This window comes from Moschus berezovskii, chromosome 4 (genome assembly GCF_049115385.1).
Source record: "Moschus berezovskii isolate FMDL1 chromosome 4, NW_MosBer_1.0, whole genome shotgun sequence".
In the NCBI taxonomy this organism is placed as follows: domain Eukaryota; kingdom Metazoa; phylum Chordata; class Mammalia; order Artiodactyla; family Moschidae; genus Moschus; species Moschus berezovskii.
Window position 1 is genome coordinate 64,053,884 of NC_142463.1, and position 15,556 is coordinate 64,069,439.

The 15,556-nt window shown below is 37.1% G+C and overlaps 1 protein-coding gene across 1 annotated transcript in view; it reads right to left on the minus strand.

The window, feature by feature from the left end:
• COL24A1 (collagen type XXIV alpha 1 chain) overlaps window positions 1–15,556 on the minus strand; it is a 440,433-nt gene that overhangs the window by 35,038 nt on the left and 389,839 nt on the right. Inside the window, exons 52-53 of the mRNA XM_055403313.2 lie at window positions 13,660–13,713; window positions 2,177–2,212 (exon numbers count right to left, since the gene is read on the minus strand). Coding sequence (XP_055259288.2) covers window positions 2,177–2,212; window positions 13,660–13,713 — 90 coding nt within the window. The remainder of the gene's footprint in view (window positions 1–2,176; window positions 2,213–13,659; window positions 13,714–15,556) is intronic.

Sequence of the window (15,556 nt, forward strand, 5' to 3'; positions counted from 1 at the left end):
TCAGTCTTTTCCAGTGAGTCAACTCGTCGCATGAGGTGCCCAAAGCATCAATTCTTCGGTGATCAGCTTTCTTCACAGTCCAACTCTCACATCCATACATGACCACTGGAAAAACCATAGCCTTGACTAGTCAGACCTTTGTTGGCAAAGTAATGTCTCTGCTTTTTAATATACTATCTAGGTTGGTCATAACTTTCCTACTGGGAATTAAATGGTATCAAATATACTTCTTGCCCTCAGGGAACTCACTGTCTCTCAGAAAGCTAAACACAGACATTGAAAATTCAATAAATAAATCATTTAAATGTTATCCTCTAGAGTTACTCATTATACATATTCTTTCTTCCTTTTAAATATTTATAATTCAAATATTGTATCTCCCCTCATCTGTATTCTAGGGAGGGGAAATGTAATAAGCAGAAAATGAAATAGCATGCAGTATGTCAGGTTTTAAGGCAACAGGTTAACGAAAGATAAGGAATCTCAGGCAGGTAGAGGCATTGCTGTTTTACATAGGGTTGGTCTGGAAGAGCCTCTCTGATAAGAGAACATTTAAGTAAGGACCGACGAACAATTGCCAGGCATTGCACTAGGTCCTGGGGACTAGCTTCATGTCCATGGGTGGCAACTGGGTGAGGCTAAAATCAGCAAATCTACCTTCAGCAAATTAAATTGCAACCTGACGATGAGTAGGAACTACAGAGGTAAAGAACTGGGCAAGACAAAGCAGGTGCAAAACCCAGGAAGTGAAGAGAGAACAAAAAGAACAAGGAGAGGGAATGACTGGGCTCCTAGTCACATCACTGATCTGAGAAAATCCTTCTCTGAATGTCCATTTTCCCAATTTTGTCCACGTTCCCCTTTGGGAATGACTGGTATCATTATTTGCTTTATTCTAGATGCCGTATCTCTATTAGTGCAAGCAGCGATTTCAGGAATAGTCCATTGAATTTGGACTATATATACATATATATACACACACATATATATATATATATATATATGGTAATCCATCAGAGCCACTGAATTTTTTTGCACATGAAATGCCTATGACAATCATTGTCATACGTACTCAAGGCGTCCTACTCTTGACAGCTTATGCTCTAACCACAGTAATAGGAGAGAATAAATCAGGGAGGCAGTTGGAGGCAGGAATGGAAAATGGCCTGTCTCCGTCAAGCCTCCTTGCTTTTTCTTTCTCCTTTCCACTGCTCCTGGGGTATATAGCTTCACTGTGTATGAACACCCTTGCTTCCTGCTACAGTAAGTCTGCTGAGAAAATATAAGGGACAAATAAATACATCTATTTTAATGCCCTTTGAGAATTCTTCAGCTACCTAAAAATCACATAAATTCCATTTTCCAGCAAACTAATATAACTACAGTTTATTTAGTCTGAGCCCCAAGCATACCCCTATGGTGAAAAGCAAAAAATCTCAGCTGTCACTATATAATCTCATTACCTTATAAGCAAGGCTTTACTGCTATCTTCCAGTTTATTCCTATGTGCCTTCTGTACCTGGTTTCAATACCCCTTACTTTACTCCATGCCTGTCCTCTGTTTATGCTGCTGCTTTAATAAGTTCTGCTGTAAAAGTGGCCCCTTTACAAAGTATCTTCTTTAACGTGGAAGAACTGACATCCTAGAAAAGTAGGAAACAGTGCCAGTGTAAGTCACGGAGTGTGAAAACGCTGTGTCCCTTTTGCCCATCCTCTCACCATTGTTTCCAGGTGGCTGAAATATATTGGGTTGAACAAGAAGTTTGTTTGGGTTTTCCTGTCTGACGGTTATGGAATTCCAGTCCAATACAGCTAATGAGCTGCTTCTGCTTTGCAGCCCTCTAGGGTTCTGACTGAATCTAGTGGCAGTCCTCCTGTTCTGGCACCAGTGTAGAAAGCTTACACCTCCTCTCCTGATGCGTGATAAGGGCATATATTCCATTTCACACAGTGATTTGGAAAGAATGTGACTGGCAGGTTCTTAAACATTAGGGCTTACCAAGTTTCAATGCAACACACGATATAGGTTAGCTCTACTTCCTGAAAATTATAATTTTATTTTCAGTCCACAAGTATCAGAGACATAATAATGAAAAAGTCAAAAGAAGTCCTTGCTTTCATGGAGCTTAAAACTTAGTGACAAGTGATACTATACCACAAATTTAGATAAACTTACAGTTTCGCCTCTAAAGCCTTTTTCACCTCTGGGTCCCTGAAAGACAAAAAAAAATTTTAGTTTATTTTTATTGAATGTACTTGAGGGTGTATACAGAAACATGATAATTTATGGGCTTTTTTTCCCCTATCTAGCAGGACTTGTTTAGCTAAATTTACACAAATTCTAGTTTTATTTTCTTGTGTTAAGTGAAGCAAAACAAAATCAAATACACTGTATTGATTCCTCATATCTGTTTTGCTATTCCTAGTTTTACCTTAAAGTGAGATAATATTATGCTAATTATTCATTCAATTAAGTCAAAGCAGCTGATCTGATAATCAAATGCAAAATAATTTAGAAAGGAAATTAACAGATGAAATTCTTCTAATATCTGTTTCCCTCAGCCTTTTAAAACCTTGCTTCCAGAGTGGTTTCCTCCTTCTCTTTTATCCTTTTTCTTAAAATCCTCCTTCTGAGCTACATCCTACAAATTCTGAAATGTATATACTTTCATTCAGTTCAAAATATTTTCTAACTTTCTTTGAGACACTCAGGTCCATGAATTGTTTGTAACTGTGAGGCTTAATTTTCAAGTGTTTTTCCTATTATCGCTCTAGGTTACTAATTCTTAGTTTAATTCCATTATGGCCAGAGAACATACCTTATATGGTTTCTATTCTTATAAGTGTAATAAAATTTGTTTTATGATCTAAAATATAGTTTATTTCAGTAAATGTTACATGTGCACATGAGTGCTGTTGCTAGAACTACTGTTATTTCTGTTACTATTTTCATGTTCATCCTTGTGGAAGTTGTGTATGTATTTTTTTAATTAAAAAATGAAATAATACTATTCATCTTCTCTGTAACATGAATATGCACCCTCAAAATATTTTTTTTGAGGTTTAAAATATTATTCAGTTCAGTTTAGTTCAGTTCAGTCGCTCAGTCATGTCTGACTCTCCGCGACCCCATGAATCACAGCACGCCAGGCCTCCCTGTCCATCACCAACTCAAATATTATTAGAAGTTTTTAAATACCTCTAATTTAAATTTGGGTTTCCCTGGTGGCTCAGCTGGCAAATAATCCACCTGCAATGCGGGAGACCGGGGTTCAATCCCTTGGTTGGGAAGATCCCCTGGAGAAGGGAAAGGCTACCCACTCCAGTATTCTGGCCTGGAGAATTCCATGGACTGTAGAGTCCATGGGGTCGTAAAAGTGAGAAATAGATTTAAGGGACTAGATCTGATAGAGTGCCTGATGAACTATGGACGGAGGTTCATGACATTGTACAGGAGACAGGGACCAAGACCATCCCCAAGGAAAAGAAATGCAAAAAAGCAAAATGGCTGTCTGAGAAGGCCTTACAAATAGCTGTGAAAAGATGAGAAGGGAAAAGCAAAGGAGAAAAGGAAAGATATAAGCATCTGAATGCAGAGTTCCAAAGAATAGCAAGGAGAGATAAGAAAGCCTTCCTCAGCAATCAATGCAAAGAAACAGAGGAAAACAACAGAATAGGAAAGACAAGAAAATTAGACAAGACAAGAAAATTTCTCTTCAAGAAAATTAGAGATATCAAGGAAATATTACATGCAAAGATGGGCTCGAATAGGACAGAAATAGTATGGACCTAACAGAAGCAGAAGATATTAAGAAGAGGTGGCAAGAATACACAGAAGAACTGTACAAAAAAGATCTTCATGACTAAGATAATCATGATGGGGTGATCACTGACCTAGAGCCAGACATCTTGGAATGTGAAGTCAAGTGGGCCTTAGAGAGCATCACTACGAACAAAGCTAATGGAGGTGATGGAATTCCAGTTGAGCTATTTCAAATCCTGAAAGATGATGCTGTGAAAGTGCTGCACTCAATATGCCAGCAAATTTGGAAAACTCAGCAGTGGCCACAGGACTGGAAAAGGTCAGTTTTAATTCCAAACCCAAACAAAGGCCATGCCAAAGAATGCTCAAACTATCACACAATTGCACTCATCTCACACGCTAGTAAAGTCATGCTCAAAATTCTCCAAGCCAGGCTTCAGCAATACATGAACCGTGAAATTCCAGATGTTCAAGTTGGTTTTAGAAAAGGCAGAGGAACCAGAGATCAAATTGCCAACATCTGCTGGATCATGGAAAAAGCAAGAGAGTTCCAGAAAAACATCTATTTCTGCTTCATTGACTATGCCAAAGCCTCTGACTGTGTGGATCACAATAAACTGTGGAAAATTCTGAAAGAGATGGGAATACCAGACCACCTGACCTGCCTCTTGAGAAACCTGTATGCAGGTCAGGAAGTTAGAACTGGACATAGAATAACAGACTGGTTCCAAATAGGAAAAGGAGTATGTCAAGGTTGTATATTGTCACCCTGCTTATTTAACTTATATGCAGAGTACATCATGAAGAACGCTGGGCTGGAAGAAGTACAAGCTGGAATCAAGACTGCCGGGAGAAATATCAATAACCTCAGAAATGCAGATGACACCACCCTTATGGCAGAAAGTGAAGAGGAACTAAAAACCTCTTGATGAAAGTGAAAGAGGAGAGTGAAAATGTTGGTTTGAAGCTCAACATTCAGAAAACAAAGATCATGGCATCTGGTCCCATCACTTCATGGGAAATAGATGGAAAAACAGTGGAAACAGTGTCAGACTTTATTTTTTTGGGCTCCAAAATCACTGCGGATGCTGATTGCAGCCATGAAATTAAAAGACGCTTACTCCTTGGAAGGAAAGTCATGACCAACCTAGATAGCATATTAAAAAGCAGAGACATTACTTTGCCAACAAAGGTCCGTCTAGTCAAGGCTATGGTTTTTCCAGTGGTCATGTATGGATGTGAGAGTTGGACTGTGAAGAAAGCTGATCGCCGAAGAATTGATGCTTTTGAACTGTGGTGCTGGAGAAGACTCTTCAGAGTCCCTTGGACTGCAAGGAGATCCAACCAGTCCATTCTAAAGGAGATCAATCCTGGGTGTTCATTGGAAGGGCTGATGCTAAAGCTGAGGCTTCAATACTTTGGCCACCTCATGTGACGAGTTGACTCACTGGAAAAGACTCTGATGCTGGGAGGGATCGGGGGCGGGAGGAGAAGGGGACAACAGAGAATGAGATGGCTGGATGGCATCACTGACTCGATGGAGGTAGGTTTGAGTGAACTCTGGGAGTTGGTGATGGACAGGGAGGCCTGGCGTGCTGTTATTCATGGGGTCACATAGAGTCGGACACGACTGAGCAACTGAACTGAATTGAACTGAATCTAAATTTAATTTTAAATTATTATTATAGGTTTTAAAAACCTATAATAATATTTAAATAAATTGCCTATTATATATTTCTTTTTCTAATTTTTGTCATCATAGACAACACTGTGATGAATATCCTGGTACTCTTAAAATTTTTTTTTATACTAATTTTCCTCCAGAAAGTTTGTTTGAAATTGCACTTACACTTGCAATATACAGGAGTTTATATATATATTTTTCCTGACACATGCTCTAATGTACTATCACTTTTTGTTAATCCCGCAGGCTAAAAATACCATCTCATTATCTAATGACAATATATATTACTTATTTTGGGTTTCCTATGTTGTATTTAATTCATTTGAAACTAGATATTAAATTTTAAAAGTGGCCTCCCTGGTTGCTCAGTGGTAAAGAATCTGCTTGCCAAGTAGGTGAACAGGTTCAGTCCTTGGGTCAAGAAGATCCTCTGGAGAAGGAAATGGCAACAAAACCACTCCATTTTTCTTGCCTGGAGAATTCCATGGACAGAGGAGTCTAGTGGGCTACAGTTCATAGGGTCACAAAGAGTTGGAAATGACTTAGCGACTAAACAAGAGCAACTTTAAAAAGCTGATTTTTAAGGTAGCTTTACCGAAGTTCTTTTTACACTCTCTCCCACCTCTAATCCAGTATTAACTTGGTATATATCTACATATTTTTTCTAATCAAATACTGGCAAATGTGTTTATATGTGGATGGGGTGATTTCATAATGCTGATATTATACTCTTTTATGCATGATACATTTCATGCTAAATAATACATCATGAAACAACAGTCAGCCATACTAGATAGAAATTCTTTCTAATAGTTTCATAATATTCCACAAAGTGGCTAGATTACAGTTTACTCAACCATTTTTCTATAGATGAGTATTCATGTTATTTCATACTTCCCCCCCCCAATACAAATGGTTTTATGAAAGGGAAAAAAAAAAACCTTTGTTAAATTTCTTTAGTGTATTGAGTACTTTTATTTCTATGGGTCAAATTCCTCAAATTAGAACTTCTTGGTCATCGCATATATGTACATTTATTTTAACAAATATCTTTTCATAAAGGCTGTAATTCACATTTCTAACAAAAATACTACTCTCCCTGCAGCCTTTTCTAAGAGGTTAGATGCAATATCTCATTATTACTTCAATTTCTGTTTCTCTGACTAAAAGTTAGGAGAGAGTCTGGGGGAGCTGACTGGAGATAGCAGAACAGACCGTGGGGTAGCTACCCCGCGAAAAGACGAAACGCCCTAACTTAAGACTCTGCCAGCCCCACTCACAGAACAAAGGACTGAGCAGAGCTAGCTGGCTGTGGACAGCCCATCCCCCGCTGAGACAGGCAGGGGAGGGCAGCCAGAAACAGAAGGGGGCAATCGCGGCCCCAGAGAGGCATCTGATACCAAACTGCAGGCAGGCTTCAGTGTTAACCAAGACTTTTTGGGTTTCTGGCTGGTTAACATCCGCCTGAGAAGGTGCGCCAGTTGTATACACAGAAGACTGAGTGGGAGGGACCAGGGAGGTGATAAGTCGCAGCGACTGTGCTCGCCAAACACCTGGTCACTTGAGCTGCTCAGTCCGTGGAAGGCCCAATCAAGTCTGCACCTTTGTGGAGTACCCGAGTACCTGAACCTGAGTGGCTTAGACCTGGGATGTGCATGCAACCCAGCGCTGGCCTCAGACAGTTATCGGCAGAGCAACTTAGAACCTGTGCAGTGTATACTGGGACAGCACACACGCCGTGAGTGGGGGTAAAGCCAGTGTGGCCGGGACACTGCGAGCACTCCCCACAGACGCCAGAGATAATTCTCTGCAGTGTTCCTCCCTTCCCAGAACAGGACTGAACAAGTGAGCCTTAAAAAGTGTCCACCACCACCCCCTAGTGTCAGGGCGGAAATTAGACACTGAAGAGACCAGCAAACAGAAGCTAAAACAGAGGGAACCACCTTGGAAGTGACTATACAGGTTGTCCAAAGTCACTCCAAACCTATTGACATCTCATAACTCATTACTGGTCACTTCATTGCACTCCAGAGAGAAGAAATCCAGCTCCACCCACCAGAACACTGACACAAGTTTCCCTAACCAGGGTACCTTGAAAAGCCACCTGTACAACCTTACCCATAGCAAGGAAACTCCACAATAAAGAGAACTCCACAAACTGCCAGAAGATGGAAAGGCCACCCCAAACACAGTAATATAAGCAAGATGAAGAGGCAGAGAAATACCCAGCAAATAAAGGAAAAGGATAAATGCCCACCAACCCAAACAAAAGGGGAAGAGATACGGAATCTACCTGATAAAGAATTCCAAATAATGATAGTGAAATTGATCCAAAATCTTGAAAGCAAATTGGAGTTACAGATAAATAATCTGGAGACGAGGACTGAGAAGATGCAAGAAAGGTTTAATAAGGATCTAGAAGAAATAAAAAAGAGTCAATATACAATGAATAATGCAATAGATGAGGTCAAAAACACCCTGGAGGGAACCAAGAGTAGAATAACAGAGGCAGAAGATAGAATAAGTGAGTTAGAAGATAGAATGGTAGTAATAAATGAAGCAGAGAGGAAAAAAGAAAAACAAAAGAAATGAGGACAATCTCAGAGACCTCTGGGACAATTTTAAACGCCCCAACATCCGAATCATAGAAGTCCCAGAAGAAGAAGACAAGAAGAAAGACCATGAGAAAATACTTGAGGAGATAATAGTTGAAAATTTCCCTAAAATGGGGAAGGAAATAATCACCCAAGTCCAAGAATCCCAGAGAGTCCCAAACAGGATAAACCCAAGGCAAAATACCCCAAGACACATAGTAATCAAATTAACAAAGATCAAACACAAAGAACAAATATTAAAACCAGCAAGGGAAAAGCAACAAATAATACACAAGGGGATTCCCATAAGGATAACAGCTGACCTTTCAACAGAAACTCTTCAGGCCAGGAGGGAATGGCAGGGCATACTTAAAGTGATGAAAGAAAATAACCTACAGCCCAGATTACTGTACCTAGCAAGGATCTCATTCAAATAAGAAGGCGAAATCAAAAGCTTTACAGACAGGGAAAAACTGAGAGAATTCAGCATCACCAAACCAGCTCTCCAACAAATGCTAAAGGACCTTCTCTAGACAGGAAACACAGAATGAGTGTATAAACTCAAACCAAAAACAATAAAGAAAATGGCAACAGGATCATACTTATCAATAATTACCTTAAACGTAAATGGGTTGAACGCCCCAACCAAAAGACAAAGGCTGGCTGAATGGTACAAAAACAAGACCCCCATATATGTTGTCTACAAGAGACCCACCTCAAGACAAGGGACACATACAGATTGAAAGTAAAGGGCTGGAAAAAGATATTCCATGCAAATAGAGATCAAAAGAAAGCAGGAGTAGCAATACTCATATCAGATAAAATGACTTTAAGACAAAGGTTGTGAAAAGAGACAACGAAGGCCATTACATAATGATCAAAGGCTCAATCCAAGAAGAAGATATAACAATTATAAATATATATGCACCCAACATAGGAGCACCACAGTATGTAAGACTAATGCTAACAAGTATTAAAGGGGAAATCAACAATAACACAATAATAGTGGGAGACTTTAATACCCCACTCACACCTATGGATAGATAAACTAAACAGAAAATTAACAAGGAAACACAAAGGTTAAATGATACAATAGACCAGTTAGACCCAATAGATATCTATAGGACATTTCACCCCAAAATAATGAATTTCACCTTCTTCTCAAGCGCACACGGAACCTTCTCCAGGATAGATCACATCCTGGGCCATAAATCTAGCCTTGGGAAATACAAAAAAATTGAAATCATTCCAAGCATCTTTTCTGACCACAATGCATGAAGACTGGATCTCAATGACAGAAGAAAAACTATTAAAAATTCCAACATATGGAGACTGAACAACACGCTGCTGAATAACGAACAAATCATTGAAGAAATCAAAAAAGAAATCAAAATATGCCTAGAAATGAATGAAAATGAAAACACAACAACCCAAAATCTGTGGGACACTGTAAAAGCAGTGCTAAAGGGAAGGTTCATAGCAATACAGGCATACCTCAAAAAACAAGCCAACTAAATAACCTAACTCTACACCTAAAGCAACTAGAAAAGGAAGAAATGAAGAACCCTAGGGTCAGTAGAAGGAAAGAAATCTTAAAAATTAGGGCAGAAATAAATACAAAAGAAACAAAAGAGACCATAGCAAAAATCAACAAAGCCAAAAGCTGGTTCTTTGAGAGGGTAAATAAAATTGACAAACCACTAGCCAGACTCATCAAGAAACAAAAGGAGAAAAACCAAATCAATAAAATTAGAAATGAAAAGGGAGAGATCACAACAGACAACACAGAAATACAAAGGATCATAAGAGACTATTATCAGCAATTATATGCCAATAAAATGGACAACTTGCAAGAAATGGACAAATTCTTAGAAAAGTATAACTTTCCAAAACTGAACCAGGAAGATATAGAAAATCATAATAGACCCATCACTAGCATGGAAATTGAAACTATAATCAGAAATCTTCCAGAAAATGAAAGCCCAGGTCCAGATGGCTTCACAGCTGAATTCTACCAAAAATTTAGAGAAGAGCTAACACCTATCCTACCTCAAACTCTTCCAGAAAATTGCAGAGGAAGTAAACTTCCTAACTCATTCTATGAGGCCACCATCACCCTAATACCAAAACCTGACAAAGATGCCTCACAAAAAAGAGAACTTCAGGCCAATATCACTGATGAACATAGATGCAAAAATCCTTAACAAAATTCTAGCAATCAGAATCCAACAACACATTAAAAAGATCATACATCATGACCAAGTGGGCTTTATCCCAGGGATGCAAGGATTCTTCAATATCCACAAATCAGTCAATGTAATACACCATATTAACAAATTGAAAAATAAAAACCATATTATTTCATTAGATGCAGAGAAAGCCTTTGACAAAATTCAACATCCATTTATGATCAAAACCCTCCAGAAGGCGGGAATAGAAGGAACATACCTCAACGTAATAAAAACTATATATGACAAACCCACAGCAAACATTATCCTCCATGGTGAAAAATTGAAAGCGTTTCCCCTAAAGTCAGGAACAAGACAAGGGTGCCCACTCTCACCACTACTATTCAACATAGTTTTGGAAGTTTTGGCCACAGCAATCAGAGCAGAAAAAGACATAAAAGGAATTCAAACTGGAAAAGAAGTAAAACTCTCACTGTTTGCAGATGACATGATCCTCTACACAGAAAACCCTAAAGACTCTACCAGAAAATTACTAGAGCTAATCAATGAATATAGTAAAGTTGCAGGATATAAAATCAACACACAGAAATCCCTTGCATTCCTATACACTAATAATGAGAAAATAGAAAGAGAAATTAAGGAAACAATTCCATAAAAAAAAAAAAAGTTAGGAGAGTACCTTTTCAGATAGTTACTGACCTTTTGATTTGTTAATTTCTCTAAGTTTTCTTTTTCATACCAGTTTATAAAGCTCATATATTAACCCATTATACATTGTTTGCTTTGCAATTACTTTTTCCCAATTGTATTAGTTTTATTTATGGAATCTTTTCCCATACAAAATAAAAAATTTAAAGTATTCAAATATGTTTTCTGTTCTTTCAGTTTTCAGATGAAGTGGTAGAGGTTGAGAAGGTTAGATAGCATCACTGATTCAGTGGACATGAGTTTAAGCAAACTCCAGGAGATACTGAAGGACAGGAAATCTTGTTGTGCTACAGTTCATGGGGTCACAAGAGTGGGACACAACTTAGTCACTGAACAACAAATAAAGGTCTCCCCAATCCTTAAGCTATAACTTAGCTTCCTAATTTTTCTAAGATTTTTAATTGTTTCTTTTCTTTATTTCCTTTTTTAAAAAGTTCATCAGAGATTTTTAAAAAATTGGGTGAAATAGGGTTCCAATTTCTTACAGCAGTTCAGTTGAGTTCAGTTGCTCAGTTGTGTCCGACTCTTTGTGACCCCATGAATCGCAGCACGCCAGGCCACCCTGTCCATCACCAAGTCCCAGAGTCTACCCAAACCCATGTCCATCGAGTCGGTGAGGCAATCCAGCCATCTGATCCTCTGTCGTCGCCGTCTCCTCCTGCCCCCAATCATTCCCAACATCAGGGTCTTTTCCAGTGAGCCTTACAGCAGTAGTAAGATTAAAAGGAATTTTGTCCTCCTTCCCTATCACTGGGGTAGGAATGGGTGTGTGGCTGATCAAAAGACATTAAAAAAAAGAGATACTTCTACAAAAGTTTTATTTTTCCCAAGACAGTCACTTTTTCACTTTGGATAATCATATCTAGATGTGATAACTGAGATGCTGTAGTCATTTGCTCTAAACCTAATTATGAAGATAACATTTAGGATGGCAGAATAGCGATATGGAAATAGTTTTGGATAACAAGATTAAGCCACCAAATATACCAAATCTGAAGCCCTTTCTAACCCTGAGATTCCCATAGTGAGATATAAGTTTCCTTATTGTTAAAGGTAGTTTGATTCAAGGTTCCTATTACTTGCAGCCCAAATCATACTGATATACCATTTTCCTTATAATTAAATTCCCATGTAGTCTGAGATCTAATTCTGGGCTTTAAACTGCTACAATGATCTACTGTTTGTACTACCACATAGTTTCATTTAAAAAGACTTTGAAATAATGTTTTCTTATTTGGAAGAGCAAGTCTTCCATCCCCCACCACTATTTTTTTCCACAATGTGTTTTGACCATTCTCAAATGCTTATTCTTTCATAATGAACTTTCCTTAGAAGCTTCCTCTGAGAATAGAAAAAACAGAAGATGGAAAAAATTTGATGTGCATGCTGAACATTGTAAGGGCCTTTAAGAACTATCTATAAACAAAACACAGTAAGATATTTTAATTGAGCCACTTCTTTATCATATTTTCCTTGACCAATTAATACTTCACATTTTTGATGGAAGAGAACAATCATTCCATAATCAGAACAGTATGTGTTCCTGAGCTTGCAGAAGAACCACCCACTGAAATATGAGAATTCTCCCACTTACAACCTCCCACTTAGACTATATAGCTCTGAGTGGTAAATGCTGCAAATCTAGAGAGATAGTGAGTTACATATTTCATTTTTTTAAAAATCAAAAAACTAATAACTTTGGTGGTGAATTCTCTAAATTTATCAATGAGAATACTCACAATATTTGAAGGATTCTGTTTTATATTTTTAAACTCTGGTCTCTCTATATATCACACTTTCCAATGACTCAAAATATTGATTTCTTGCAGAGAATGAATATTTCTTTTCCAAGTCTCAATTTTCCTCTTGTATGTTTACACTATTTAGTATTGTAAAACCCTCTCAGGACTACCTCACCATTCACTGTCTTATTTTCCTGTTTTATTTCATAGCAAGATTCCCTAAGGCACTGACATATATTAACTGTCTTAATTTCCTCTCCAGACATTGCTTGAATGGAGTAGAAAGAGCACTGCTCTTGAAGTAGGAAATATTATCTATGTTATTCACTACCTGTATCATCTTAAATAACTAAGTGAACCTTCATAAACTTCATCTATTTACTCCTGTCTTGAATGCAAATAACTATACATGCTCCAAAGTCTGCTTAAGAATTTGAGAAAAGTTATTATTGCATATTTTTATTTACTTCCTTCCTCAGTGCAAGCTGTACTCCACCTTCGACTGCACTTTATCCTCTTAAAGATCACTGTTTGCTACTCCTTTTTGGAAACAGACCTTAATCTTGTGCTTTTCTGGGTTTTCTGTTATTTCCACCAACTATTTCTTTCTTTTATAAGGGTGAGTACTTTTAAGACTCAAATCTTGGCTGTCTGTCTATCTTTTCTTATGCTCTCTCTTTCAGAAAATAGATTCTTTTTATTGCTTTCCTGATTATGATGCTCAACCCCTCCTCCCCTACCCAGTTCTATTTTCCTTTCTCAATTCCAGTTTTAAGTGCCTACCTCACTATATGTATCTTCTTCATTACATTTGATCTCTAAATTCTCAGGAATAACTTTCTAGATGAAAATGTACATTTTTGCCCTTGCTTCTCAAATACCCAGAGTGATTCCTTGTGGATTACTCTAGAATAGGATTAAATTAAACAAAACAAAAAAGAAAATGGAAAAAAAAAGACCTGTATTTCAACGAACTTACAGTTCTACCTGTTGGACCTATTATACCTTCTCTGCCAAAGGGGCCAGTGTTTCCCTGTTGAGGTAAAAAAAAAAGAAAAGAAAACAAGTCAGTTTCATTGCCAGTATAATTCAGAAAAATTCTAGAAAATGCCTTGCATGATAGCAAAATAGTCCATGTCCACATAATTCCAGTTTTTATTACAAAATCTTATGGTGTTAGCAGAAATCATAGTAATTTTGATCTGATTAAATTCTGCATATTATTATAATTTTCCATGAGGAGAATTAACCTATAATTTCTAACAAACTGGTAAATCAGTATTACAATTTTTATTTGGTGATAGTTTCAATGATGCCATTTTATATAACAAATGCAATTACTTTAAAAAAGGACTACATAGGGTCATGTATATAATTTTAAAGAAATTTATTTACACATGTTGAAGGAGCAACTGTTTGAGTGGCATACAGCATGGAATTAACAGAAATTATGGGAAAGGACTAGAGGGCATCCTTATGCCAGTTAAACTTCTGATTCCTTAGTCAGAAATAAGAATGCCTAATTCACAGGGCCATTGTAAGTATTAAATGTGAAAAACAAGTTTGAAAGTGTAAGCTGCTACCGGATTATGAAGATAACTTTGAATAAACTGTATATCTAAACTCTTCCCAAAGATGGAGCCTATCATTTCTTAATGAATACAAAATACTTACTTTAGTTATATTCCCTCAACCCCTATTCCCACTCCCACTGGCTGCAAATTTCAGTGTTTCTAGCTCCACTTGACCTGGAATATATAAATGTGAATATCTAACAGGCTTTCTCTTTGCCCATCTCCTGCCAAGGTACGGAAAATACTATCAATGGAGGTAATTATAATGCTATGCAGTCTACTGATAAAAAACTTTAAGTTGGCTTAGAATGAGAGAAATTATCTGATACTCTAAAAAGTAAATGTAATGAAATCATATTTAAACATGAAGATCTACTTTAAGTGATAATTTTATAATATGGTACACAAATCTCAAAGGTTCATAATCAAGAGGCTTGATTTCTTAGCCTAATCAAATATATCCTCTATACTGGCTTATTACTGAAAAAAAAAGTCAGTAAAGCTTTAATCTAATAAATTTGACCATGATCTATCTGAAACATTTATTTTTTTAAAATTCAGAGGTATACATAAACTCTAGAAAGAGTAGACCCAAAGAGCAAAGAGCAAAATACTGTTTATTTTTATTTAAATGTGTTCAAAAGATGAGATGCTATGGTATTAACTACCTAAACATAACTTTGAAATGGATAAGAATTAATCTAGATTTTCTACATTAATTTATTTAACCACCAAATATTGGTTATTGAGCAAGAACTAGGCACTAGGTCACTTAATATTCATTCTACTTTCCAATCATGCAACTAGCAAGCAACCTCTAACATATTATTCAGTCAATCAGATGTGGATTCAAATAATGACTCCTTTATATACTAACCATATACTAACTCCTTTATATACTAGCCATACTTTCAGCGAATTACCTTGTGGAGATTTAGTTTCCTTATCAGAAAAATAGAGATAATAGTTTCTCTCATGGGATTTTTATAAGGAATAAATGATATAAGGACATAAACTGAACACCAGTATTTTGTACATAATAGTTTTTTGCTAAATGTTAATCTAGCAAGGCTTTTCACTTGTCTCTATAATGACTTAATAAAGGAATATTTACAATTATAATTTATTTGTGAGCTAGTTACCAAAACTTTATTATTGTAGAGCTGATAAAATTTCTGGAGCTGCAAAGCAGTATAGGCTTAGATCCTGGCTTACAGAGACACAGCACCTAGTATGACACTGCTTAGGACAAAGGCTAGGCAAGCAGCCAACTTCTCTTTGACAATATCAAGAAAAGATTTA